Raw genomic sequence first — 27,176 nt, 5'->3', positions numbered from 1 at the left:
TCTGCCATGTCAAGTTCCTTCCAAGCCTTCTTTGTGATGAGGTCTATCAAGGCATCAGGAGGGGGACCACCCAGGATGCAGATGGACTACACTAAATGGCTTCAAGGAACATGGCCTCATCAGAAGAAGGAGCTTCAGTGGACCATACCCCCCTTCTATTCATCAATTTTACAATGCCCCAAAGGTGACACTGTCTAGGAGGGGACCTAGGGGATCTTTCTCCTTCATCTGAGTCTATGTTACCAGTGGCAGACTCAGGTAAGACTATGTGCTTCCATCTGCATGTCCTTTTTCACACATGTCTCTGGGGCTCTGATGGAGATATGTCAAAATCAGATGAGGAGCTTGAATGTTGAGCTGCCTCAAAGCCTGTAGGGGCTGTCTGTCCCTGTTGTCTCAAATGACAAGAATTATTTATTTTATTTTTATTTTAAATTGTTAACCAGAGGTATCTGTCTGGGCCAAAGGCCCCTTTTCAGTAGATGCCTAGGGAGAAAAGTTCCACATTAAAAGACAAGCTACAGATACATTAAGGTGTTTAAACAGCATCACAATACATAAATATTTGGGAATTACATATTTACAGTGGTATTAAGACAGTATAAATGCAGGGAATCAAAGAACATTCATTAGTGATAATAATAAATAAAGTCCATGGTGTAGAGTTGTGGATTGAATCACAATATACTATATAAATAGTACCTTAGATTATTTTGCAGTAATAATTAAGACAGCTTCAGCATAAGTAGCATATTCTTGGGCCAGCCAAGCCCCTTCCACAACCTCAAAAGCTGACTCTGCCATTGGAACCAAGGAAAAACTTTCCCTGTCAGCCAACTTGGGAAGTCTCCCAGCTCCAATGGAGGTCAGGTCCAAGGCTGGGAGACTGCTTTACCTTGAGCTGCCAAGTGCAAAAGTACCGGGGGAAGAAGTGGCTCTGAAAACTTCAGTGTGAAATCCACCATTGGTGCTCCAACTCCGGAGTTTCGGCTCTGGATTCTTCTCAACCCGAAAGCAATGGAGTCGAGAGAGTAAGGGAAGAAGTGGAAGCTGAAGTCTCTAGGGCTATCAGATCTGACACAAGTGTGTAAGAATGGTTCAGACCTATAGGCACCAGGGGGCGCAGTTTCAGTTATTTTACTGAACAATATAAAATCAAACCCAGACTATATAATCAAACTAGGTGGGGGGCTAGGCCCCCCGCACCCCCTCCCAATGTGGGGGGCTGTGCCCCGCACACCCCCCTAACTATATATTCGAACTCCAGTGTTGCACTACAGTGGGGAACAGGGCATATACCTTTTACTTGCCTTACAGTGCTCTGCAGACTGCCAGTGCTCATTGTCAGTGAAATAAGTTTTAGGTCAAATGAAATTTAGGTCATTTGGTCTCAGTCAAATGAATTTCGATGATATGAAATTTAGGTCATATGAAGTAGACCTATATATATATATATATATATATATAAATATATATATATATATATATATATATATATATATATAAATATATATAAAAATATCTATCCAAGCAGAACAGTACATCACTAAAGCCTAAGTTTTAAGAGCAACACTACTTTTACTGGAACATTCCACAATGGAAAAAACACTCAGAAAAGGATTTAAACCTTCAAAAAAGCTACTAAGCTAATGCATTATAAATACAGGGAGGAACAAGAAATTGCTTTAACTTACTGTGATAGTCAGAAGAGCTCTCAGAAAATATGTTTTGACGAACAGAGACCAAATGAGATCTGAGGTAAATCAGTCAGAAAGAGGGAATTATGGGCAAGGGAAGAGTAAGCACTCTTGGATCCAATACTCTGGTATAAGATGCCTAGGTTGTATTCAATCAGATCCACCAATCTAAATGCTGAATCAGATGAAAACAGACAATATTGGATCTATAGCTGTTGCAGACCACCTAAGCAGAATGTATCACTGTCACTCTATCACTCTTGTCATCTTAACTATTTTGAATTCAATCATCTGGTCATCAAAAAATTACACCTTTCTGAAATTCCCACCAGTATATCTACCACTGCCTGATGTACCATACCTCATGACCTATTCTGCTGGCCACCACCCTGCAGCAATATCAAAGAGTGAAAATGAATCTGGTGATTTAAAATGTGTTGCATATCTTTTCAAGTCATGGAGCAAACTACCATTTCACTTAAGATTAAATTTCAATGAATATTCTTTCAGTGCTTCAAAAGATTATATGTAAACCAAGTAGCCACGAAACAGAGGTACAGTTAAGTTAAAATATTATTTTTCATTTCATAGGTAGTACTTAGTATATGTTAACCATCATCTTACTGAAAAACAAAACTGCATTTAAATTGAAATGAGTTAATTTCAGTTGCTATGATTTGTATTTTAGGTATGAAAACTGTCTATATGCTTCTATTTACTTTCCAATAATGCACATGATTCCCATAATCTGACATACAGCTGTTCAGTATGCAAATTGTTTACAGCATTACATATATGATCAAGTTCTATATAATTATACTTTTTAATCTGAAAAATGTATAATACAACTACATTCATGATTTGTGTCCATAATTACTTTACCTGTCAGTCACTTATTGTACTTTCATTTAAAAACATTTCTAATTGCCTGTCTCCGTGGCACAGAGGGACAGAGATCTGACTGTGACCTAGGTGACTGGGTTTGAAAAGCTGGGGTAGGGAAAGTTAGAAATGAAGGGGCATTGCTCACATACCTTTCCAGGGGAGAGGGCAGGGTTTGTGTGCAATCAGAGACAGACAGGGTAGTGCAATCTCTCTAATGGAGACCAGAGAAGCCACGGTTCAAGCCAAGAGGGGAGAGGTAAGGCTGCTTCGAGGGAATGTCCCTTGTAAAAGTGAGAGCTGACTAGATGATGACCAGACTTGTTCGTCTCTTGCCTAAACAGTGAGTGAAGGCAAAAAGTGGCAAAAAAATGCCCAGTTGTTGTAATCTACTTATTTTACCACATTTGAAAGGAAACATTTTTGCAACATGCCATCAAAACATGGATAATTGAAGTTACACATTTCTGATTAACAAATGTATGTAAGTAACTAAGTAAATAATAAATACATCCTGTAGCAAAGACTGTTCTAAAGGTTATCAAGCATTACACATCTTGTTTGCATTTGAAATATAGGAAGTTGCAGAACTGTATACTTAACGAAGCCACATGTATTTTGTGTTACTGAACTTACCATCCTACATTAATGTGACTTGCAATATACATTTTACTACAGAGATGCTATTTTCAAATAACATAAATTCATGCCAAAGAAGTATCACATTAACAACTTCTACCACTCAGTTACCAACTGCAAAATGTGCTAATGTTCTCTTCACAGAAGCTGTGGGTCTTTGTATTATTACACTAATACACTTCAATAATGCTGTTGTTGTCTTTCGTTTTTTCCTGGTTAGGGGTCGCCACAGCGGAACTCCGGTCTGCTAATGACTGGCAGTAGATTTTCACGAACGCCGAGGTGCCAGCTCGACGTTCAACCTTCAATGAAGACACGCCCAATTACGCATGTCTTTCGAACACCCACCCAACCGCAGGGAGGACATGCAGACTTTTTATAATATAGAGGATTGTGATTGGGTCTCTGATCGTACCAAGATTATTATGCGTTTGGGACGTGAAAGGCAATAAATTTACCTCAAGAGTGAAGCTCATGGGGTGAATCTTGGCATCCATGTCAAGAAAATATAATCAAAGGTTATGAACGGTGACTCAGTCATAATTATTTGTACTGAATGAAACTTTATCTGTTCCATATACTTCTAACAGCAGAAAAATATGTGTAGGAGGACAAAGTGCTTTACTGGTTTAGAAAGCTAGTAAAGCATGTAACACTGTCAAACAGGCAGCAAACTACCTCTCAATATCTTTGCTTACGAATTCCAGATAAATCCAAAATAACATGAGGACAAAGGATCAACATCAGGGACATTTTTAAATACTACCCTGATCCATTTAAAAAAGTTAAAAGAAATTTTAGGTTTTCTATCAACCTGCACTTCTGAACAATAAGAAGTATAAGATTCTAATGTCTGACATTAATGACTGACTGTAATCCTCAGTGATTTACCAGAAAATCAAAAAGTTTAGGAGGGACAGAGCGGAATTAGGAATGTTTTACAAAACTGGGGAGATGTGTGAAGCATGGACAACAGGCAGAAACACTGTGCTTCTCTGTAGTTTTAATGGCTTTAAAAGCTATTAGAAACTTTGTTCTGACACACTTTCTGTTTATGAATAACAGAGTGAAGTTATAACAGCTCTGGAAAGCTGTTTTACCTTCTGCCACTGTTGTCTGCCAGCACTGGCAGTTTCTGCTGTCAGTCTCTAGTGAGACATCCAATCTTAATGGAACCTAGGTGTCCTTAAGAGTTTATTAACCCTCTAAGCATTCTTAAGACTGGGTCTCACACTAGTGAAACTGTTAATAGCTTTATCTTTCTCACAATTTTAGACAGCAATCACAGCACATCATAAACTACAAAAGTATTATACATCCTGGCAACATCCAACATGCAAAATAACTTAAGGCAACCATATGTATGCAGTGCAAGACCAAATGTACTACTGTATTATTCATATTAGCAAGCTGTGGTAGTGCTGTAGTAAACTGTTGTACTACAATATACTACAATGATATGTTGTTATAAAAAAATGCATCTTACCATAAAAACAAACTGCTACTTTATGACAAGTAGGGTCACTGCTGTTGTGCCATAAACTATAATGAAGCTTTCTAATAAGATATATTATATGTCCTAGACACAGCATGTATACCCAAAATGAAAGGCACTTTACTTGTGACTTTACAAATTCTACTGTGCAAGTGCAAAACCCAGAGCATATGCACGGAATGCTCTACTTACTACATTGACCTAATTTTCTACAACAGTGATGTATCCATTGTTACCAAATTCTTGATACTGCTTTTGAGACATGCAACACAAAAAAACTCATATTCAGTATAACATATTTCTGGATGTATCATTTAGAAGAACTTTCAGCTACAGGGCAGCTTTGCTTAGGTAGTGAGTGTTCTAGGAAATCTACAATGGTAGTTGCCCAAGGTATGGCAACCTGCCATTGCAGTGTTCCAACTGTGGCAAAAATGCAACGTATAAAAAAAATTAACTTGACACGTTTTCAAAAGTTTCCAAAATGAATATATGGGGTAATGTACCAGCCTGTGTCTGCTTTGTCTAAATAAATGTTAACTTAACTGATGGCCCGCTTACTGACTACAATGTTTTGGTATCAAATCTGACCACCAATTAAAAAGAAAGTAGCAGACTACTTTAACATGTTTTTGTGTAAGTGTTGTGCTCCCTTGTACCCTCAGAGCTCTCTCTATATATTACCCCAAAGATCACATCAACTTGAAGGAATGGGAAAAACATTTATTCCCTTTTTTCCAAGTTGATTCTACCTCAGAAACAGCTTGTTTAGAGATCAGGGTTGTGAGGGCAGATTCTGCATATGGAAGAGATTTTGAGGGCACAGCCTAGACATAACCTCAGTGGTAGCACATTTACAGAATACTGTACTCACACAGGGAAGTGCAGAGGGCTCACACACCTACAAAAACATTAAGTTAGGTTGCATACATTTAAACAGATTGCTATTGTCTACTGCGTGATTGTTAGACCATTCACAGCTGATTGGGATTTGGTTACTACAGTTCAGTAGATCAAAACAGACCCATAATAATGTACAGTGAAGTCTAAATACTGTTCCCAGCTCAACAGAATATATCATGTAGTCTTCCTGAACTATACAATGCTCCCGACACTGAATAAGTATTTCAGTGCATAGCAACCTCCATAATCTCAACTTTATTGTTTATTTCAATTTGCTACCAAAGTCAATTCAATTGAGCCAAATGGGAGTGTCACAGCTAAGAGGGAGCAGCACCAATCACTGGGCCAGCATTCCACAGAATTCAGTGGCTTACATCCACAATGAACAGCTGCAAAATGAATGCAAGCCATCTGAAACAAATGTCACTGGCAGAAATAAGTATACTATAACCCTCATATCCATTGATGTGAATGTGACTGCAGAAGACCAGACGGACACACTTCTGTAGATAATATCTTAAAAACATATGTGATTTAGTACTAAATTTGTTATGAGTATGTCCAGTTTTGTTGGAAAAGCATAAACTCCTCCCACATACAATACATTCCTAGTATTTAAATCAAAATGAACACCCCTTCAGGCATTTGGAGAATCAGTCTCTTCAGTCATAGGGTGAATCAGAAGAAATGTTTTATTTAAATAGAGGAACAAAGTTTGAGATTTCAAAAGTCAAATGCTGTTTTCCATTTATGCTGGACATTCTTATGTGCTCAGAGCTATATACTGAACTCTAAAAAGATGGAGTCACTCCCAAGTAACAAAAATAAATTACCACCCAGAGAACTGCTTCAATATTTCAAAAATAGTGTGAGATGCGCCTTTGATATATATATTTTTTACTTTCCCTCCACCAACCTTCAGGTAGCACTCTATAAACTAGCATGTTATCCCTAGCCCAAGAATTCTATCCTTAAAGAATAAAAGCTAGGTCATGGGACCAGGGTACTATCCTGGTCCCATGATCAAGCTCTTACGCTTTAAGGAACGTGTGTTGGCTGGAAGCTTTTTTTGTTCTTTGGCTTAAGCTATAGCACCACTTCCGCACAACATGCAGTGACATCATTACAAGAAGTCCATCCTTAAGTGCTCACTTTGCAACACAGACATCAGCTAAGAATTTCCTGTACTCTTGCATGCCTGTTATAAGCTTCCTGGGTCCAACCAAGGAGTTGCCAGACAGTGCAAAAAAAAAAAAAAAAACTACTATCCAAGAGAACATATCATTACTTCCTGCTCAGTATCCTCATCCCTGGACTGGCACTTCAGCATGTCAGCTGCTAGCTACATCTAGGCTGTCAGAACAGTCAGATCTCTCTCTTTATACCATAAGATGAGCATGAAAATACATTTTTGAATGATGTTTAACACATGCATTCTCCTTCCAGATACATTCTGCCATTTCCATAAACAATATCTAGACTGCTATCCCAAATACTACCATCACAATACAGTTTTACAACAACATAGGTTAAAAGTATAAACTAGACTAATGACAACCAGGCCTTTATAAGCTTATTTATTTATTTTCAGTTTGATTACCGGGGAAGTCCACTGGGTCTGAAAGTGCCCATTTTCAGTGGAGGCCCGGGGAGAAAAGCTCCATAAGCAATACAGTAAGGGTTACATAATTATAAAGGTATACTACATATACGATATCCATACAGTAAGGAAATGCAAATGCATAAAAAGTACAGCATACAACACAGTTTACAGGCGTTTGCATTCAGAGCAAGCATGATCAACTGTCTTTATAATAAAAGATCTAAGGTTTTTGCGTTATTATACTAGTAGAGGGGAGACGGTTTACATGCAGTTATTCAAATTAAGTAAGGTATATACTTGATGTGCAGTCAATAGAAGTAATTTGCTATTTACATTATATACATACTTGGAATCAAGTGAGAGATTGCTTAATCAGTTACTGAGAGCTTGAGTCTGTTGTAGGAGAATAGAAATGAGTTAGAGGGAGGTTAGGAGCAAGGAGTATGAAGAACTCCTTGGGGAATTCCCTTGAATTTAGGCAGGGCGTAAGTAGGAACATTTCCATTTGGATGATAGGTATGAGAAAAGCTGGGTTTTGAAGGTTTCTGAGTTTGGTATAGTCCTAAGTGAAGGAGGGAGAGAATTCCATTTCTTGCCTAGTGAGAAAGAGAGAAGCTGGCCAGCAGGTCATTTGGGTTTGTGGATAGAAACTAAGTTCTGGTGTTCAGATCTCAGAGATCTATTTGGGATGTATGGGGGAAGGATGTTTCTTAGGGCTGGGCATTTATCTGGGTGAAATATTAGTTTGTGAGCAGTGGTTAGTTGTAGGAAGTCTAGGTGGTTAGAGAGTTCTAGCCATTTCAGAGATTGTAGGGTAAGGCAATGATGAGTGGAGGTTTTGGATTTAGTGGCAAATTTAGAGATCTTATTATGGCAATTTTCAAGTTTGGAGGTGATTGAAGAAATCAGATTTGTTAGAAGAGGGGCTCTGTATAATAAGGATGGTAGAAGGTAGGTAGTTGCCAAGGTATGCCTTGTGAAGTTGGAGAGAAAGAGGTTATTCCTATAGAGCATACCTAATTTTTGATGGGTTTTCTTTATGTTTTGTTGAATGTGGATATCGAACTTAAGGTGTTCATCTATGGTAATACCAAGACGTTTTTTAAAAGGGACCACTTCTATAGCCGAGTTGGTTTGGCTAAAGACTTTGAAAGCATTTTTGTCATAAGAGAAAGCCCTGGAGGATGGGAAAAGTGGTATTTTTGATTTATTTGAGTTGAGAGAGAGGTGGTTTTGGTGCATCAAGTTTTCAGTGGTTGAAAATGCAGTTTGGGTTTCAGTCAGTAGTTCAGGAAGGTTGGAAGCAGTACAGACTAAAGTTGAGTCATCTGCATATTGGATAACTGTTGTGTCAGGGATGGCAGTGTGAAGGTTATTAATGAAGATGTTGAAAAGCATGGGTCCGAGGATGAACCCCTGAGGTATGCCGGTGGGGGTTGGTAAGAAGGAAGAGGTGGAGTTCTTCCATCTGACTGCTTGAGATCTGTCTAATAGGTAACTGGAGAACCAAGTTAAAGTATTTGGGGAGAGATGAAGGTTGGAGTGATGATAGAGAAGTTGTTTGTGGGAAATGGTGTCAAATGCTGTAGAGAGATCTAGGAGTACTGTGGATACTAGGAGTCCGGAATCTCGGGCTTGACTAACTGTTTTTAGGAAGGAGAGTAGAGCAGTTATGGTGCTATGGCCAGGGCGGATGCCGTACTGGGTGGGTGTAAGGAGTTGGTTCTGGGTCAAGAAAGGCATAAGTTGGTGGTGGACACATTTTTCTACAATTCTGGAGATTGGAGAGAGTAGGGCAATGGGGCGGAAATTAGAAATATTGGTGTTTTTACCTCCTTTGTGAAGAGGAAGAATATAGGCTGAATGCCAGAGTTTGGGTATATATGATTCTTTTAAGGATCTATTTATTAAGATGCTGATTGGGAGTGCAATACCATCAGCAGCACATTTGAGGAAGGTGGAGGGTATGCTGTCAGGGGCATTGGAGCATGGCTTTAGTTTGGATATGAGCCTTTTTACAATATTGGTTGAGACTGGTTTGAGCTCGAATATGAGGGGAAAGTTATTAGGGCTGTTGGGCGGTGAAAAATGAGGGATATGTGGATTGTTGTTTGGGAAAGTTTTGGTTAGGTTAGCTATGGTTTCTGCAAAGAATTAGTTGAAATGTGAGCTTAGTTCAATGTCAGTTATACTTGGGTCAGGGCAGGAATTATGCCTGGATGGAGAAGGGAATTAACTGATTTCCAGAATTTCTTAGGGTTTTTATTATTGTTGGATTGAAGCTTATTGTAGTAGGTTTTTTTGTCCATGGTGATTAGTTTTTTTACACGGTTGCGGAGTTGTGTGTATTGGAGCAAGGTAATAGGCATTTTATTCTTCTGGTAAAGCTTCCAGGATTTGTCCCTCTGGTGCATGATTTGTTTTGTTTCTTTGGACAGTCAAGGAGCAGTATTAATTTTAATTTGTTTCTTAGAGGGGTTAGGGAGTTAAGAGTGTTTAGGAAGACAGAGTTGAAATGTTCTAAAGCTTTGTCAAGGGGAAGAGTATTTAGGATTTGCCAATTCATTTGTTTGAAAATATTTGAGAAAGTTATGGGGTTAAAGTTGCTAAGACTGCGAGTGGGAATGTAATGGTGCTGATATGGGGTGGAGGTAGCTGAGCGATGAATGAAAGCAGGGAGATGGTCACTAAAGGTGTCTGGGATAGTGCCAGAGTGATTTATTTTGTTTGGATGGGTGACTAGGATCAGGTCTATGATGGATCCTGGGGGGTGAATTTTGTTAGGACGGGTGATTGAGTGGATTACTTAGGTGAAGTTGTAGAGGTTAATGGATAGGGAGGGAGAGGGAGTGTTGATTTTATTCCAATCGATATTAACGTTGCCTAGAAAGTAAGTTTCATACTTGATTTCAGTTGAGGCCCAATGAAGAATATCTTCAAGGGTAGAGATGTTGTCACCTGGGGAGATATATAGGGAAATAATGCAGATATTCTTATGCTTATTCATTCGTAGGAGACTGACTGTTAGTTCAGTATTTTTGAATTGTGGGGTTGGAATTTGAAGGGGGATTAAGGAAAGAAGGTTAGAGTAGATTAGAGCAGAGTCGCCACCTTTTTTATTTAATCAGTCATTTCTGAGGATATGGAAACCAGGAGGTAAGATTTCGGAGTCAGCAATATGGGGTTTAAGCCAGGTTTCAGAGATGGCTAAGATGTCAGGTTGGTTGTGGCTAATCCAAGCTTGTACTTGGTGTACTTTGTTGTTAAGACTCTGAGCGCTGATTGTGAAGAACTTAAGAGTGTTGTGGGAGAAGGCAGAAGAAGAAGGGGATGGGGAAAGGGGTTGTTTGTAGTGGGACAAGAAGGGGACGGGGGGAAGGAGTTGTTTGTAGTGGGACAAGGACCGGGGTTGGGATGAATTTCTCCAGCTAAGGCTAGGACATTACAGGAGATAACTTTTAGCCTTTTGGGTTTATATAGTAGGAAGCTGGGTGGAGCTAGCAGTAGTTTAGTCACCCCCTAGAGGGCCCATCTCTAAACCGGAAGAATGCAAAGTTCCTATAATCACGGCTGCACAGGTAAAAAACACACTCTCCAAAGCCAAGAACACAGCATCCATGGGACCTGACAATATCCCAGGCTGCATTCTACACGAACTACAGAATGAACTGACACCCTACCTAAGTACCATGTTCAATCATAGCCTCACCTCAGGCTTTGTACCCACTGAATGGCACACCATGACGGTTATCCCACTCCACAAAGGGGGAGCCACGACGGACCCCGGGAACTACCGCCCCATTAGCCTGACGAGCCTGGTCTGCAAGGCCATGGAATGTATCATTGTGGTACTCATAAACAAAGACATTGGTAATCTCCAAACTCTGGACCCTACCCATAAAACCACGAAACAGATGAACCACCAAATAAAACGAAAAGAAGGTACCAACTGCAGACCAAATGGAGATATAAAACTTTTAATGGTTAGCGCTTTCATGCGAATATTCCTCGCACTTCCTCAGACAGTTTGATGAACCAAGTACATCCAGCTTATGTACTTGAGAGTGTTAATTAAACAATAGGGTATGCCTATAGTTGTTTCCAACACTAAAATGGATTTTAAGGTTTACAATTATACGGCTTTTGCTCCCGCTGATGAATTGATTGACTTATTATCAAAAGGTTTTAATTATGCATTGCCTAATAACTTGAATATCGGACGTGTGCTTTGTGATTTAAAGTTATACATGCGGAAACTGAATTTAAACATATTGTTTAAGGGATGTAATCAGATTTTGAACGATGAACGCATTCCTAGTACATATAACCCACCTCTTAACACTAACTTAGCAGTCTTTGAAAGGATATCTGAAATTCATTTGAGGGGCTTATTTAGAGAATTTACTCATAGTTCCTATAAGAGTTCACATGTCATGGACATGATTAAGTCTGTTAAGAATATGCAAATATGGGTTATGAAACCCGATAAAGGTGGGGGGGGCAGTTCTCATGTACGAGGCTGACTATGATAGTAGGATGGAATCATTGTTAGCTTCTGATAGCTATTCAAGGATTTCCAGAAACGAGCTTAATCAAGCATATTCTAAAATCAAAAATACTTTAAGCGATTTATTCATCGAGGGGAGTCTTACCTTGGATTTGTACCATTATCTAAATATGCCAGCTCCTTTGACTCCAGTAATGTTTGGGGTGCCCAAGTTACATAAGGGGATTTACGATTTACATTTTCGTCCCATCATTGATGGTCGGCAGTCAATTACCTATGCTTGTGCCACATGGATTGATAAAAAATTAAAAGAAATTCTTAAAACTGAGCCACAAACCTGTATAGATTCGTGGCATGTTTTAAAACATTTGAATTCTATTCCTTTTGACAACAACTACAAGTTTGTTACTGCCGACGTCAGTAACTTGTACACAGTAATTCCCCAAGATACTGGGCTTTTATGGGTTAGAGAATTTCTTTTACTCAAGCATTACCCTGGTCCAGACATTGATTTGCTTATTAGCTTATTAGATTTAGTCTTGAGTAATAATTATTTTATGTTCAAAGATAAAATATACCTGCAGAAAATTGGAGCCGCGATGGGTTCCCCATGTGGGGGTTCCTTCGCCAATATAGTTATGGCATTCTGGGAACGCACATATTTGTTTAAGGATGTTTTATTTCAACAAATAGTAATATGGTACACGAGATATCAAGATGATATCTTTATGATCATTAATAGCAGTGGGGTACAGATCCAGGAATTAATGAAAACTATGAATGAACTGACTTCTTTTCTTGAATTTTCATTTACACTGAACAACACATCCATTAATTTTTTGGATATTTTGATTAGCAAGGATGTTTCTAGGAAATGCTTTGTAACTAGTATTTTCAGAAAGCCTTTGTATAGCAATTCCTTCTTGCACTTTTCCAGTCACCATCCCTATTTCCAAAAGCGTGGCATTGTAAAAGGACAATTGGTCCGTGCGTCACGTATGTGTTCTGAGGACTACCTGTTTGAGAAGGAGTGTCAGTTTCTTAAACAAATGTTTTTAAATAGAGATTATCCCTACCAAATGTTTAATAATTTAATGAAAGAAATTGAATATAAGAGAAGAAATGGTATGTTAGCTCCATTGTTTAATACTAACCATATGAATACACAGGTTCTTGATTCAGATAATTCAAGTTTCACTACCAATAATAGGATGGATTCCTCCAGCATTGTTAATTATAGATCAAGTTTATTAACACCATACAATGATCTTATGTTGGAGTTTAGGAATATTCTTAACATTAACTGGGAATTGATTTTACAAGATTCCCAATGTCGGGACATTTTAGGTACAAGACCTTTAATGGTCTTTAAGAGAGCACCTTCCTTAAAGACATTATTTGAACGCCCATTTCAACAATATAAACCTAATAGGGGGATGTTCAAATGTGGTCACTGTAGTTATTGTAAACATATACAAACAGGGTCCACATTTTATATTAGAGGTGTCAAATATCATATCAATAATAGATATAATTGTTTAACCGAAGGTGTAGTTTATTTAGCAGTGTGCCAATTATGTCATGCTTTCTATTTTGGTAAGACCGAGCGCCAATTTAAGCAGCGTATATATGAACATCTATACGCTATTTCCAAGAGAAATATTGGGAACGCCCTTGCCAAACATATAATAGACAATAATAATCACAAATTCTTATTTATGGTAGTGCAAAAAATCATTAAGGACCCTAGGGGAGGACCTTGGAACTTATTGTTAGAGGAACAAGAGCTGCTTTGGCAGCTAAAAACTAATGCGTTTGTTCCCCCAGGTCTCAATGAGACCTGTTCTATAAAATGCCTTTTGAAACTTAAGGCCCTTTTAAGATAATTTAAGATTTTTTATTTTCGGATATTAATATTTATAATCTATTTAGCATATATATGAATTGTGTAGCATTTGAATATTTAGTAGCAATGTTAAAGCAATTTTTTACATTATATGTGACGTGCAAAGTATTTTAGGTGTTGGTTTTGTTTTTCATATACATTATTTTTTGTACATGAAGTATATTAGTTCTGAAGCAGAACTTTTTTAATGATTGCCTTATACTAGTGTTCAATTGATCTTTTATTTTATATTTAAATCAATTATTCAATTGTTTAATTAACACTCTCAAGTACATAAGCTGGATGTACTTGGTTCATCAAACTGTCTGAGGAAGTGCGAGGAATATTCGCATGAAAGCGCTAACCATTAAAAGTTTTATATCTCCATTTGGTCTGCAGTTGGTACTTTCTTTTCATTTTATCTGGACCCTACCCAGTTTGGATTTGTAAAAGGCAGATCATGTCTCCTAAACCTGATTGACTTCTTTGAAGCAGTCACCAAAGCCATAGATGAGGGTAAAATGGTTCACACAGCTTATCTAGATCTCACCAAGGCTTTTGACACCATCCCCCACTCTGGAATTATAGATAAGCTCACTAAACTAGGTATAAATCCCTATGTCACAAGATGGGTTGCCAACTGGCTCACGGACAGAACCCACACTGTGAAAGTAGCGGATTCCAAATCCGACATCAGACCAGTGACCAGTGGAGTACCACAGGGTTCAGTCCTGGGTCCTCTCCTGTTTGGTATCTACTTCTCTGAAGTGCAGGCCAACACAGAAGGTCTTTGGCTAACAAAATCTGCAGATGACTGCAAACTAGGAGCCATAATCGAAACTCCTAACGATGTGGACAAACTACAAAAGGGCCTCACTGAGACAGATACCTGGTGTCAAAGCCATGGCCTGAAGCTCAATGCCAAAAAGTGTATTGTCATCCCCTTTGGTAAAAACTCTGTACCCATAAACTACCACATAGCTGGTAGTCTACTTAATGCTGAAAATTTGATAAGAGACCTTGGGACACAGATGGACAGTAGTCTCTCCTTTGATAATCACTTCGCCACAGTGGTCAGGAAATCCTTCTACGTGGCTCATCTCATTACAAAAGGATTCTCATCCAGAAAAAAAGAGGTCATTGTTCCCCTCTACTCATCACTCATTAAACCCATTATAGAGTACAACGCCCCTTTTGGTATGTACCTCACAAGGCATCTACAACAACTGGAAAGACCACAGAAATACCTCACAAAGAGGATTACTGGCCTCAAACAGATGCCCTATGCAGGCCATCTCAAAAAACTACAGCTTTACTGCATCGCATATCGCCTACTCAGGGACGATCTCTGTCTAACATACAAAGCTATGTCAAGCCCAGAGCTGTTGGACATGCTCCACTTAAAGAAATCCCAATCCCTCCGAGCTACACGCTCTAGGGACATAAACCTTGTCACCACAATCAACAGAACATGCTGGAGGGATAGATTCCTGTCCCAGAGACTTCCCATACTCTGGAACAGACTACCTATGTCAAACAGAGCTCCTCATTAGCACTCTTCAAGAAAAATCTTGATGACTGGATAGGAAATTCACCCCAGAGATCACTTCTGTGGCTCTGTTCGACAGGGGCACAGGAAAATAATTTTCTTGGGTGGCGAAAGCCAGGGTACATTTTTTGGCTAGGCTTGTATGGGCCCCTAGGGCCGATAGCCTAGTACCTACCTATGAACCTAAAAGTTTTAGTTGTGGTGGAGATGTGTTTGGGATAGAATAGGTGCAGTGGGTTAGGTGGAATAAGAGAAGAGGAGATAGAGTGGAAATGAGTGCATGAATGTGGTTGCAGGTGAGTGTATGGGATAGTTTGAGTAGAAGGTAGACATGGGGGTGCTTTGGAAGAGTAAGAACTAGCATAGTAAAGTGGAATTAGGAGTACAAGAAGGGAACAAGGGGCACGGAGGGTATAGAGGATTAAGGAGGGCATGTCTAGACCAGGGGTTTATTGAAGGGAGTAGTTTAGAAGAAACTAACTGGCTATTGGAGAGGAGAGTTATGGAAAGAGATAGGGTTATATTTGTTTACACGGAGGAGACTATGAGTGGAGAAGTATAGTGGAGTGTATTAGTGGGAGGAGTAAGAGGGGTAGGGTAATGAGGAGAGAACTATGATTAGTTAATAGTGCTGAGTGGGAGGAGTATGGGAAGAATAAATATAGGCGGGGTGGGAATAGGGGGCAGGGAAGGGGAGCAGAGTGAGCCCGCAGGGCGAACGGAGCGGGTAGAGACAAGTGATGGAAACAGTTCAAGAAGAGCAATCGGTAAAAATGCAGACTACTGATGGTAAGTCAAGGTGTGGGTAAGTATAGAGGTGAGGAAAACAATAGTTGCAATTGTAAGAGGACAGTTGGGTGGTTATAGTAAAAGTAAGAGGAAGAATGAGATTATGCCAAGAGTAAGTGTTGGAAGCCACAAGATGAAAATAGTTATATTATAAACTGTAGGATAGGATTATAAGGTAGGACTGGATACTGGTGTCACCTAGTGGACAGATATTATAGTGCAGCAGAGATTCCTTCTAGGAAAAGGCTAGACAGGGATTAGGGAAGGCAATATATTCAGCTAAACGGTAAGAATAAAGATGAGAAAGGAATACTGGTTACCATGTAGAGGGTAGGGGGGAGTGAGGCTGCTGGCTGTCCTGGCTATGAAGCATTCTTTAAACCATTTGGAAGTGTTAGATTACTAACGTATGCTTTTATTGCCAGGTTTAGTTAATAACATACTTTCTTGCTTCCTTTTCTGAGAGGTACAGGGATATGAAGGCAGTAGGATGAGACTGCAGGTAGCTTGAATGAGTCCTTAGTCGTCAGGTAGGCAGGTACTTATGTCCTGGTTCGGGAACAGCAAGTTGGGGAGCTGGAAACTTTTTAGGAGAGAGAGAAAAATATAGAGGGAAGAAATTAACAGGGGGAAGAAATTAACAGGCAGCCCTTAGTATATAAGTACAGACAATATATCCTGAGCAGTTAAAGAAAAACATCAGTTCAGTCACTCAGCAAACACAGATACTATGGGATAACATTGCAAGCTAGATATACCTTTGTCTAAGTTAGTTAGGTGCATGTATTTAAACAGTAGTAGTGCTGGAAAACTCTAGACACAATTACAAGTTCACAATAACTTCAGACTAACCAGAAAATACAATAGTATTACTGTGGTTCCATTATGCAGATAGTAACTGGAACATAGTAAGCATATCTCAAAGGACAGCTACACTAGGTATAACACATACTTGACTACAATGGCATAAAGTATGGCATAGTTATAAACAGTTATTTCTTGTTCTTAGTATAAGTACACAAATGTATGAAAATTGTCCAAGTAAAAGTGGTCAAGGTGGCTATAACGCTTTAAAAATAAGCACCAATGCTAAACCGCATAGCAAAGAGCACCACTCCTAATCACTTTACTGTCATGTAATTTCCAGTTATTTATACAATTAGATAGGAATGGTACTTGCTTTTGTCTAGCTTAGCCATATAATCTATCCTAATTGTGTCCATATGTATCATGGGCATTTATTAGGAAAGGGAGGCTAGTTAGGACGTTTCTAGAGATTATGTGGGGGATACGTTAAACAAAAAAAGAAAAAAGTAATGCCCAAACTATCAGAGACAAGGAGGCCAGACCCAGGGTAAATTTCTGATTTCCTATCCATTAGCAACATTATGCTTAAATAGGGTTAGGGATGGACTCTGCTTCACAAGAATGGGAAGCCTGTTTCAGAGCATTGTGATCCTCTGAGACACACATCTGTCTTGACAACATGTCTTATTTAAGGCACAAGCAAAATTTAAATCCTTGGTTCTAGTGGTTTTGATGCTGCTTGTTTTGTGGATGAGCAAAAGGTTCATTAGAGATGGATCTGAGGATCCCCTGTATGCCAGGTATAGATCACCTCTCAGTAACCTCCAGGAGACAGAGTACAGAGACAGGGCTTTAAAGTGATCCATATAGGACAATGTGTTCATACCTTGAATTCTTCTAGTATGGAACCATTGTGGGTATTTAAAGTATTGCTTATGTTTGGTTAGGTACATGTTGAAGGGGGGCATTATGTTCAATGATGGGTCTGATAACAGTCAAATAAAGTGGCACTATAACTTACCTGGATCTGGATGCCATGCCCTTACTAATAAGTTGGGTGACATGGAATTATTTTCTTACTACCTTGGTCACATGTTCGTCAAAGTCCAAATTACTGTCAATATATGTTCCCAGATCCCTGAATATCAAGTCAGCTCTTAGGGGTGTCTTATCAATGGAGTAATTAGCCAGGGTGGCAGTTTTCCCCAAAGGCATTATAATACATTTCTTTACATTGAGCTTTAGTCAGTGCCTTTGGCACCACATCATCTGGCTGCTATTGATTCTCACCGAAATTACAGTTCCTCGAAGCACCCCGATACTTTCTATATACTACAATATCCTTATAAAAGTGGTGACAGAAGTGTACTACTGATGCAGTATGTAATAAAAATGCTGGCAACATCTGTACTAAACAATGACATGATTTTTAATAATGGAATCCCAGATATGGCCCTGTTACCATACTCCTTTTAGCACATGCAAAGAGAGTCATGGTAATACAGTGATATACTCTTCTATGTGCACATACTACACACGTGCCTGGGCAACAACCAATTTCTACAAAAATATACCATATGGCATCTGTGCTACCTCAACACCCAGTGCTTTCAAGTTACTTTATCTTTTACTGTACGTGTGTGAGTGTGTGGCAGGTGGGGTGTGTGTACATAATACCATAGTACTACAGTTTTAACATGTGGGACAGTCTTGCAGAGAAGATCTGCATTTCAGTAAGAAGCAAGCAACTGCAATGCACTCTTCATTACTGCACGGAGGTCACATTCAGAATGCATCAGCCAAACAAGGTCACATTCAGAATGCATCAGTCAGACAAGTATCCATTTGAAATCTCGACATTCAAATTAGTGACTGAAGAAATATGGAGACTGAATATCTGAAAATCCAGACCTACATACACTAAGTTCAAGACTGCTGTTTCTCGGAATAATCACTTTTTGGGAGATATGGTAAATTTGGAGTTGGAATCCTCCCCACATGGTGCAAGGGGTCTACTCGTCCTAATAAGTTTAAAGGAGAAGAGTAATGTTCAATATTCTCTCTTCTGTAGTTTCAGTCTTTTTTTTTCAGTATTTAGGTACCCACTAATTCAAGCATCAAGACTTCAACAGGAAGCCTTCAGACCCCTGTATAACACTGGTAAACAAATTATACAAGACATATGAAAACCAGCTTAAGAAAAACACTATAGATAACTCAATGCATCACTACTAGTAACCTTATCTTATGAATTACAAAAATGTTAAAAATTCCAAAAAGCAGAGATAAGTGATTCATCACCCCATTCTCCCATTCACAGTTCTCATATTGTCTATAAAGCCACCACACACAAACTCCATTCCTCAAATATAAACTATTTCACCAGTCTCTCTCGCTCTCACACACACACACACACACACACACACACACACAGTACTACACCACAATAACAGTACTGTAATGCAACACTAAGGACTAACACAATGCTATCAAATCTCAATACACAGCCAGAAAGAAAATGGGCTGCACAGTTAGGTATGAGTTTAATATTATATTGTTAGTAAGTGGTGTAGCAACATCTGGATAGTTAGAAGTGACCTGATATGGATAGTTAGAAGTGACCTGATATTAAACAATCAGTGTCGTGGTGCATCACTGTATAGGAAAACACAATGACACTAACTCCAGAGTTGTGGTGTTGGTGCAACATAAGCAATGCAGCAGCTATAATTAGGAAAGTGCAGAATGGCTGGTAGCCCAGTCATTCTGCTTTCTTATTTTTAACCATTTGTTGTTTTCATAATTCATCAGCTGGTTAGCACAAGAAAGTAAAGGACTAAAGTCAATTCTACATATAAACATAGACACAAACATTTAACAGTAAAATACTTAGAAAGACATACTAACAGACTGAAGGTATCAAGAAACAGAACTATGGATACACAAAAGTGGAAATTACGGACAAAAGATGGGGAACACTAAAAAATATTTTTTTTTACCTAAAAACAGTACATTCTATGATATTCAGTTGTAATGTGAATTCAGTAAGAAAGATGGTACCATTCAGCAGGCATTAAGCAGTTCACCTAGCATAAAATAACAGTGATCCATGATCCATCCTACATTCCTTTGCTTCCCAGAAATGAGCTTGTTAAATTCAGAGTGTTAGCCCAGCTGTCATACAAAGGAGCAGCTAGCTCCATACTTTCAGCTAGTTATAGCACAGTTACATACCTCTCAACCGTCCAGATTTTCACAGAATGTCCAGATTTTTGGCTCATATTTTTGGTCTGTTCCTCACAAAATGTGTGGTTTTCTGGCAAACCACTGGGATAATCTGAAGATTGAAGTAATTAAATATTGGCATACATTTGAGTTTCAGACTTCAAATCCTTCAGAAAATGTATGTTAAAACAAACACTGTTACTCTAGCAACTTTCTAAGTTTATAAGAGCAATATTTAAAATATGCCCATACTTCTAGGCCTACCCCCCCCCCCATTTTGTGGAACTTTGTCCAGATTTCTTGCAGTTAGAGGTTGAGAGGTATGCACAATTAAGTGAAAGTTAGTGGCAGATTTTGCAGCAAACAGACACTGACAAATGGCAACAGTTTAAGTCAGCTAAAATTAATCAGAAAAACTATTACTTTAAAAGCTCATCCTCAACGAGTTCTTCTGTTCTTTGCTCTCCAGTAACCATAGCCAGCTCATCCTTTAGAGCTTGAATTTCCTTTTTTAAACGTACGATCATCTGCAAGTAGAAATGCACAAAAGCTGAAGCCACTTTCTAAACATTTATACCAGTAAGTGACTGACATCCACTTAAATTGACTGCACAGTAGTAATAAGATAATGCAGCAATAATACTATGCTGAAAAATACAAAAATCATACTAATGAGGCAGAACGTTATTTCTGCAGATTCTTGTCTAATAAGCAAGGAATTACATTGTGCATTCAAGGGCACAAGAATTCCTTCCACGTCCATTTTCTTACTGTATGACCCTGCACAAGTCAATTAATCAGACAATCCTCCTAGGCTCCCTCTGAAAAAAAAAAAACTTGTGACTTCTGGGCTTACCCAGCTAACAAATGAAAAAAGAAATGTACTTTCACCAACAATGCCATGTTTTCCTGTTACCTCATCACCTGAGGCATGGTTTGCAAATTATATACATTTTAGCACACCTCTTGGTTTTAGTTAGTCATTTTTCTTACAAAAGTCTACACCTGAAATCATTAAAGGTGTCCAGGACATTTCAGCCTTTTGTTCTGGCATTTATTGGATAGGTTTCATTACACTGAATATTTTTCCATATTTACCTATTTACAATGAACAATTTACAAAAGGACTATCCTCAGAGCACTATTTTTGGCTAGTTTCACTCCCTGTATATGAATAGATGCATCTCCAAAACCTTTTGATATTGTCTCATGACATTTTCAGGGAAAGACTAAGATAACGTCATATAAAGCACTATAAAAGGGAAATAAGCCATTTCTTCTTGAATTTTTATATTTTTTACAATTGCTTCTACTGCACAAACCATTAAAAGAAGAAAATGGGTTCACTGCAGGTGCTCAAGTCTCAAGCCCTCAAAAACCACCGTCTTGAAACCCGGGACTAGCACAATGTAAATTGGCAAAGATGAAGCTTGTGCTCGAGCTCAAATATGAGTTCAGGCAAGCAGATGTGGGGAGGGCATAGGCGCCGGAATCATACAAGACCATGGAGTTTTTCTTTAAGGGGGGTCCAACAGAGGAGTCGTGTGTGTTGCACGCTAGCGTGAATTTAAAACAAAAGTACACGGAAAATGTTCTTGATCACATTATTGCTGTTAAGCCCGGTAAGAAATGCTCCATTTTATTTACCTATGAAGGCAGGGCTGTGTGTGTGTGTGTGTGTGTGTGTGTGTGTGTGTGTGTGTGTGTGTGTGTGTGTGTGTGTGCTCTGTTTTACTTAAGAAGGCAGGGCTGTGTGTGCTCCATTTTACTTATGAAGGCAGGGTTGCGTGTGCTCCGCTTTACTTATGAAGGCAGGGCTGTGTGTGCTCCGTTTTACTTCTGAAGCCAGGTCTGTGCTCCACTTTACTTATGAAGGCAGGGCTGTGAGAACGGAATTCACTAAATAATGATAGCCCTTTAAGTTTCAGTTTTCCTATCTTTTTTTGGAAACACATGGTAAAACAAAACACTATTTTAGCAGCTTTCTAAGATTATACAAGCAATATTTAAAATGTGTCCCTGGTTTTGGGCCTTTGCCCCCCCCCCCCACCCCCATAAATGTTGGCTTTTTTCAGATTTCTTCTGCTCTGTAATTGAGATATTTAATTGTGTCAAGTGAATGGTGCAGTGGTGGTGTTGTCGCCTCCCAGGAAAAAGTTCTCTGGTTCAATTCTTTGCTGGGGTGCAGTCTGTGTGTCTTCCCTGTGATTGTGTGGGTTTGCTCTGGTTTTCTTCCACATTACAAAGACATGCTTCTCCCTGGGCCTCTGCTGAAAATTGGCTTTGTTCCAAGTTGGACTTTCCTGGTAAACAAATGTTAAATAAATAAAAAAAATGTACAAGAAGCTAAGAGCTTTAGGGGAAGAGAAGTTTAGTGCTGCTTATTCCAAGTCTGTTTGCATTGTTAGTAGCACAACAGGTAGTAGGGTTCTACTCCCACAGTATGCAGATGAATCGCTGGTACTGTACTGTGTTGCACTTTAAAGGGATTGGATGCTGCAGTCCTGTGAATGTCCTCCTTTGGAGGAGTAACCTAGTAACAATGAACCTGTTATCAGTTTGCCATCCATTCCCTATTGCAATGTTACTAACTTATTGTTTTTTTAATGTAATACAGGCAATTTGTTCTTCAAGGGCAACAGCCACTTTATTTGAAGCTGAAACAATGAAATATGAAGTTGTTTCCTAGCAGCAACCTCTTCATTAGTTAGAGATCCCTTTAATGTGGAATTATTAGATGACTTACTTCTGCAGACATTTTGCATATTTACTGATATTGGTGGATTGTAATGACAGAAGTTTGAGTGGCCTTTTGTGGTTGCAATTTTCTGAAATGGGTAGTTTTGTCATTATTGGTTCATACATTTTGTTTCATTGCTTACTAAAAGACAGTTCAAAAAAAGAAGTTATGTACTTACCATAACGTTCTATGTTTGTTGTCCATCTCGCCCTTCATTCTTACATGTGAGTTTGGAGCTGATCCTCGGCTCTGACTTGGCTGATTACAGAAGCTCGAAGTTTCTAAGTTGGCTTGTGGCAAGGTAGGTATCCCATCATGCAGTGGTATCAATCCTCAGATCATTTGCTGCTGACTATAATAGAAAATAGTTATACTGTACCCTCAGGTAAAGGAGAAACAATAGTGAAAGGTCTCCAACATAAAGGAAAGAGCAAAAATTTTCCTACCAGGTCCTCTAGGATTATTTGGACGGGGGTAGGTGGGTGGGTTCGTAAGAATGAAGGGCGAGATGGACAACAAACATAGAACGTTATGTGAGTACATTACTTCTTTATGTTATGTTGTCCTATCTCGCCTTCATTCTTACATGTGGGACAGCATCCCTAGCACCTTTTTCTTGGGTGGCTCACGGGAATACATTCTTGAGCACTGTGGAACCAATGGAAGCTCTGTCCCTGGAGGCCAAATCAACTTTGTAATGAGTGATAAAAGTATGTGAGCTTGCCCAAGTTGCAGCTGCACAAATACTGTCCACTGAAATTCTGGCTTGAAAAGCAGTGGATGTTGCTACTGACCTGGTTGAGTGATCTCTAACTTCGAAGGGGAGTTCCTTGTTATTGGAGGAGTATATAAAAGTTATGCAATTGGAAAGTCAATTAGATAATGTGATTTTAGAGACTGGCATACCCCTTCTTGCCTCTGAAAAGGATATGAACAACTGATCTGACTTCCTGAATTCTTTAGTTCTGTGGAGATAGAATCTAAGTTGTCTATGCACATCAAGTTGGTGAAGTCTGTATTCTGCCTTGTTGATATGGTTAGGGAAGAACAATGGAAGCTCAACAGATTGGTTAATATTAGATTGAGAGCAAATCTTGGACAAAGGATGGTTAGTTCGAAGCGAAACTCTGTCTTTATGGAAAATCAAATAGGGTGGTTTGACTGAAAGCGCTTGTAGCTCTGAAACTCTTCCAGCTGAGGTTATAGCTGATAGAAAGATTGTTTTCCAAGAGAGGAACTTTAGATCGCATATGGAAGAAGGTTCAAAGGGTGGTGAAGTTAAGTGCAACAGGACAAAGTTTAAGTCCCAAGGAGGGGCAGGTTCTTTAAATATAGGTCTCAGGAAGGAAGTGCCTTTCAAAAATGCTTTTCACAGTCTATGTGCCATCAAGTTAGGAGTATGCTGTCCTAAGTGGAAATTGGAGATAGCTGCTAGCTGGACTTTAACTGTAGCAGCACCTGAGCCTTGTTGGAAGAGTTCCAAAAGGAAATCCAAAATTGAAGAAATTGGGGCATTTTCCATTTACTAGCATATAGTTTTCTGGTAGACACCTTATGAGAGGATATCAAAATGTGTTTTACTGCTGGAGTGAAATCCTGAAGCCTGACTAAAGTTGGAAGTGGAGCAGCCAAACTGTCAAGTTGAGGTTGTGGAGAGAAGCATGGAGCGTTCCTAACATATGTGTCAGCAGTTCTGGAACTGGGTCCAGAATCCATGTATCCTCCAGCAGATGAGGCCCAAGAAAGGGGAACCAAATATGACAACGCCAATATGGAACAATGAGAATCATCTTGCTTCCCAAGGATTTTGCTTTCTGAATGACTTTTGATATGAGGGGAAATGGGGGGGGGAAGCATAAAGATGTCCTGGGGGCCAATTGTGAACAAGTGCGTCTCTCGGTGTCTCCCCTGGAGAGGGGATTAGGGTAAAGTAGCTTCTCCATTTGACGATCATAGGAGTGGCAAAAAGATTGCAGCAAGGCTTGCCCCATTTGCGGAAGATCTCTTCCACAAATGTTCTGATTTAGAGACCACTTGTGAGGCATCAATATTGCCCTTTCTGAGCTTGTCGGCTATCACATTGGACTTTCCCAGTATGTGTGTTGCTACTAGAAGAGATTGCCCACTGCCAAACCCTCAGAGCCTCTTGACAAAGTGGGTATGATCTGGTTCCTCCCTGTTTATATACCATACCACTGACATATTGTCTGACTGAATTGCAATCGTCCCTAGAGGAAGAGAACTGTGGAGTGCTTGCAATGCCAGAAGTACTGCTTTCATCTCTAGAACACTTATGTGCAAATGGGCCTCGTGTTCTTGCCATATGCCTTGGACTGGCTTTCCCAGGTAATGCCCCCCCCCCCCAATCTGGGAAGCATCCGTGGTCACAGTAGCAACAGGCTGATGTGGAACGAATGGTCTCCCGATTGTTAACTCGGATTGAATCCACCAATGAAGATCCTTCTTGCAAGTTTCTGTTATTATAATTAGGTGAGACAGAGGAAGTTCTTGAAGTGACCATTGGGAGAATAGTAACCACTGTAGAATTTTCATATGCATCCTGGCTAAGGGAACGAGGGTTATGGTTGAGGCCATTGTTCCCAGTAGTTTGAGCACTATCTTTGCCTTGACTTTGTGTTTGGGAAGAAGAAGCAATATCTGTTGTTTGAGATTCACAATTATGTCGGCGGGAAGGCGAGCCATCATCGAAACGGTGTCTATTTCTGCACCTATAAAGGTAATATGGTGACAGGGCAACAAGACAGACTTTTGCATGTTTATTGTAATGCCTACCTGAGCACAAAATTGTACGGTCATGTCTCTGGCCTGTTGAAGTAGATGCTTGGTGGTGTCAGTTAGGAGCCAGTCGTCCAGGTACAGAAACACTCGGAACCCAAGACGTCTCAAGTGAGCATTTACTACTGCCATGCATTTAGTGAACACTCTGGGGGCTGTAGTGAGACCAAAGGGCAGAGCGCAAAACTGATGGTGACTGGTTCCCAATCGGAAGCGCAAGTGACTCCTCGATGCTCTGTCCATTTTTATGTGGTAGTAAGCATCTTGGAGGTCTATCAAGCACATCCAATTGTCTTTCCCTAAAAGGGGAAGTATCGACTGCAATGTCACCATTTGTAACTTGGACTTCTTGAATGATTCATTTAGTTTGCTTGATCCCTGAGATTGGGTGGAACATCCGAGATTTTTCTGGTTCGAGGAGGAGGGTAGGAAAAGGGTATGGAGTATCCTATTATGTTTTGTATCCACTTGTCTTTTGTGATGTTGTGCCAGGCTTCTTGGTACAAAGATAAACATCCCCGACTGGCTCCAGAGTGGCACAGTCAGGTCAGGCCTCCTACCAAGAGCACTGATAGGGACGCCCGTGAAAGGAATCATGGTTGCCCTGGTTTTGTGGGCCCCCCTCTGCCTCTAGGATGGCGTCTACCATTATTTCCTCCCCCTCTGCCCCTGGCGAAGGAATCACCTTGTGCGTCTGGGAAAAATCTCTGAAATTTCTTGAAACACACCTTACCGCCTTTCTGCCCTTTAGGGTAGGGTCTTGAAGGGATGGAAAAACGTACTCCAACAGCAGAGTGAGTTTTCCCTTCCTGCTCGCATCTGGTGAGTGTATCCTTAACTTTTGGTCCAAAAAGTGAGGAACCGTCAAAAGGGGCATTAGTAAAAGTAGACTTAAAGGGTTCCGCAAAGTTACACAAGTGCATCCAAGAATGTCTCCTAAGGGAAACTCCTGAACCCGCTGCACTACTTGCTCCATCTGCTGCGTATGATATCAGTCTCATGGAGGAATTTACTATGGAGTTTAAGGTGGATAACTGAGTGGTAACCTTTTCTGGTACCCCCGCAGTTGAAGTACCTTGTAGGGTATCTCCTAGTTCCTTCAAAAGATCTCTTTGAAGCCTTGTAAAATGGGTAAGATAATTCAGTGATCTAAGGGTAAAAGACACTGAAGAAAAAAACATACTTCCCATATCTGTCCATCGTTCGATAGTCTTTGTTCGGCAGGTGGACAGATGAGGATGTCTCTGCAAGCTCCTTCTTGGCGGCTGACAAAAACTTGTTTGGCCTCCTAGAGATTGGCTCCATCATGTTAGGTGATTCCCATGGCTTTCAATTGACCAAATCCATTAGCTTGTCGAAAGGCTGACACCCCCCAAGAGGCTGAAGGTTGAGATCCAAAAGCCTTCAGGTACACCAACTCCTCATCAGAAGGGGTGATGGTAGTCCAGCCGCCTCTCTGTTTTAGGATCTCAAGGATATCTACAAAGGAGACATCATCAGAGGATGACCGTGGGGACCCTTCTGACTCCTCAAGGTCAGTGTCAGAGGTGACAGACTCAACAGGGGAGTCTACATGCTTCTTCTTGCATGTTTTCTTCCGAGAAGGCTTCTCAAAAGGGTATTCTTGGGAGGTCTTGGAAGAATGGGGAACACCCAAAG

At 39.8% G+C, this 27,176-nt stretch overlaps 1 protein-coding gene across 1 annotated transcript in view; it reads right to left on the bottom strand.

The window, feature by feature from the left end:
* The window catches only part of KIF6 (kinesin family member 6), a 4,303,753-nt gene that overhangs the window by 2,550,815 nt on the left and 1,725,762 nt on the right, over positions 1–27,176 (bottom strand). Inside the window, exon 10 of the mRNA XM_044084863.1 lies at positions 20,405–20,508. Coding sequence (XP_043940798.1) covers positions 20,405–20,508 — 104 coding nt within the window. The remainder of the gene's footprint in view (positions 1–20,404; positions 20,509–27,176) is intronic.

The sequence above is a fragment of the Protopterus annectens genome, chromosome 1.part1 (genome assembly GCF_019279795.1).
Source record: "Protopterus annectens isolate FY-2018-M chromosome 1.part1, PAN1.0, whole genome shotgun sequence".
NCBI lineage: Eukaryota > Metazoa > Chordata > Ceratodontiformes > Protopteridae > Protopterus > Protopterus annectens.
The sequence above is the reverse complement of the archived record's forward strand: the minus strand, read 5'-3'. Positions and strand labels throughout refer to the sequence as shown.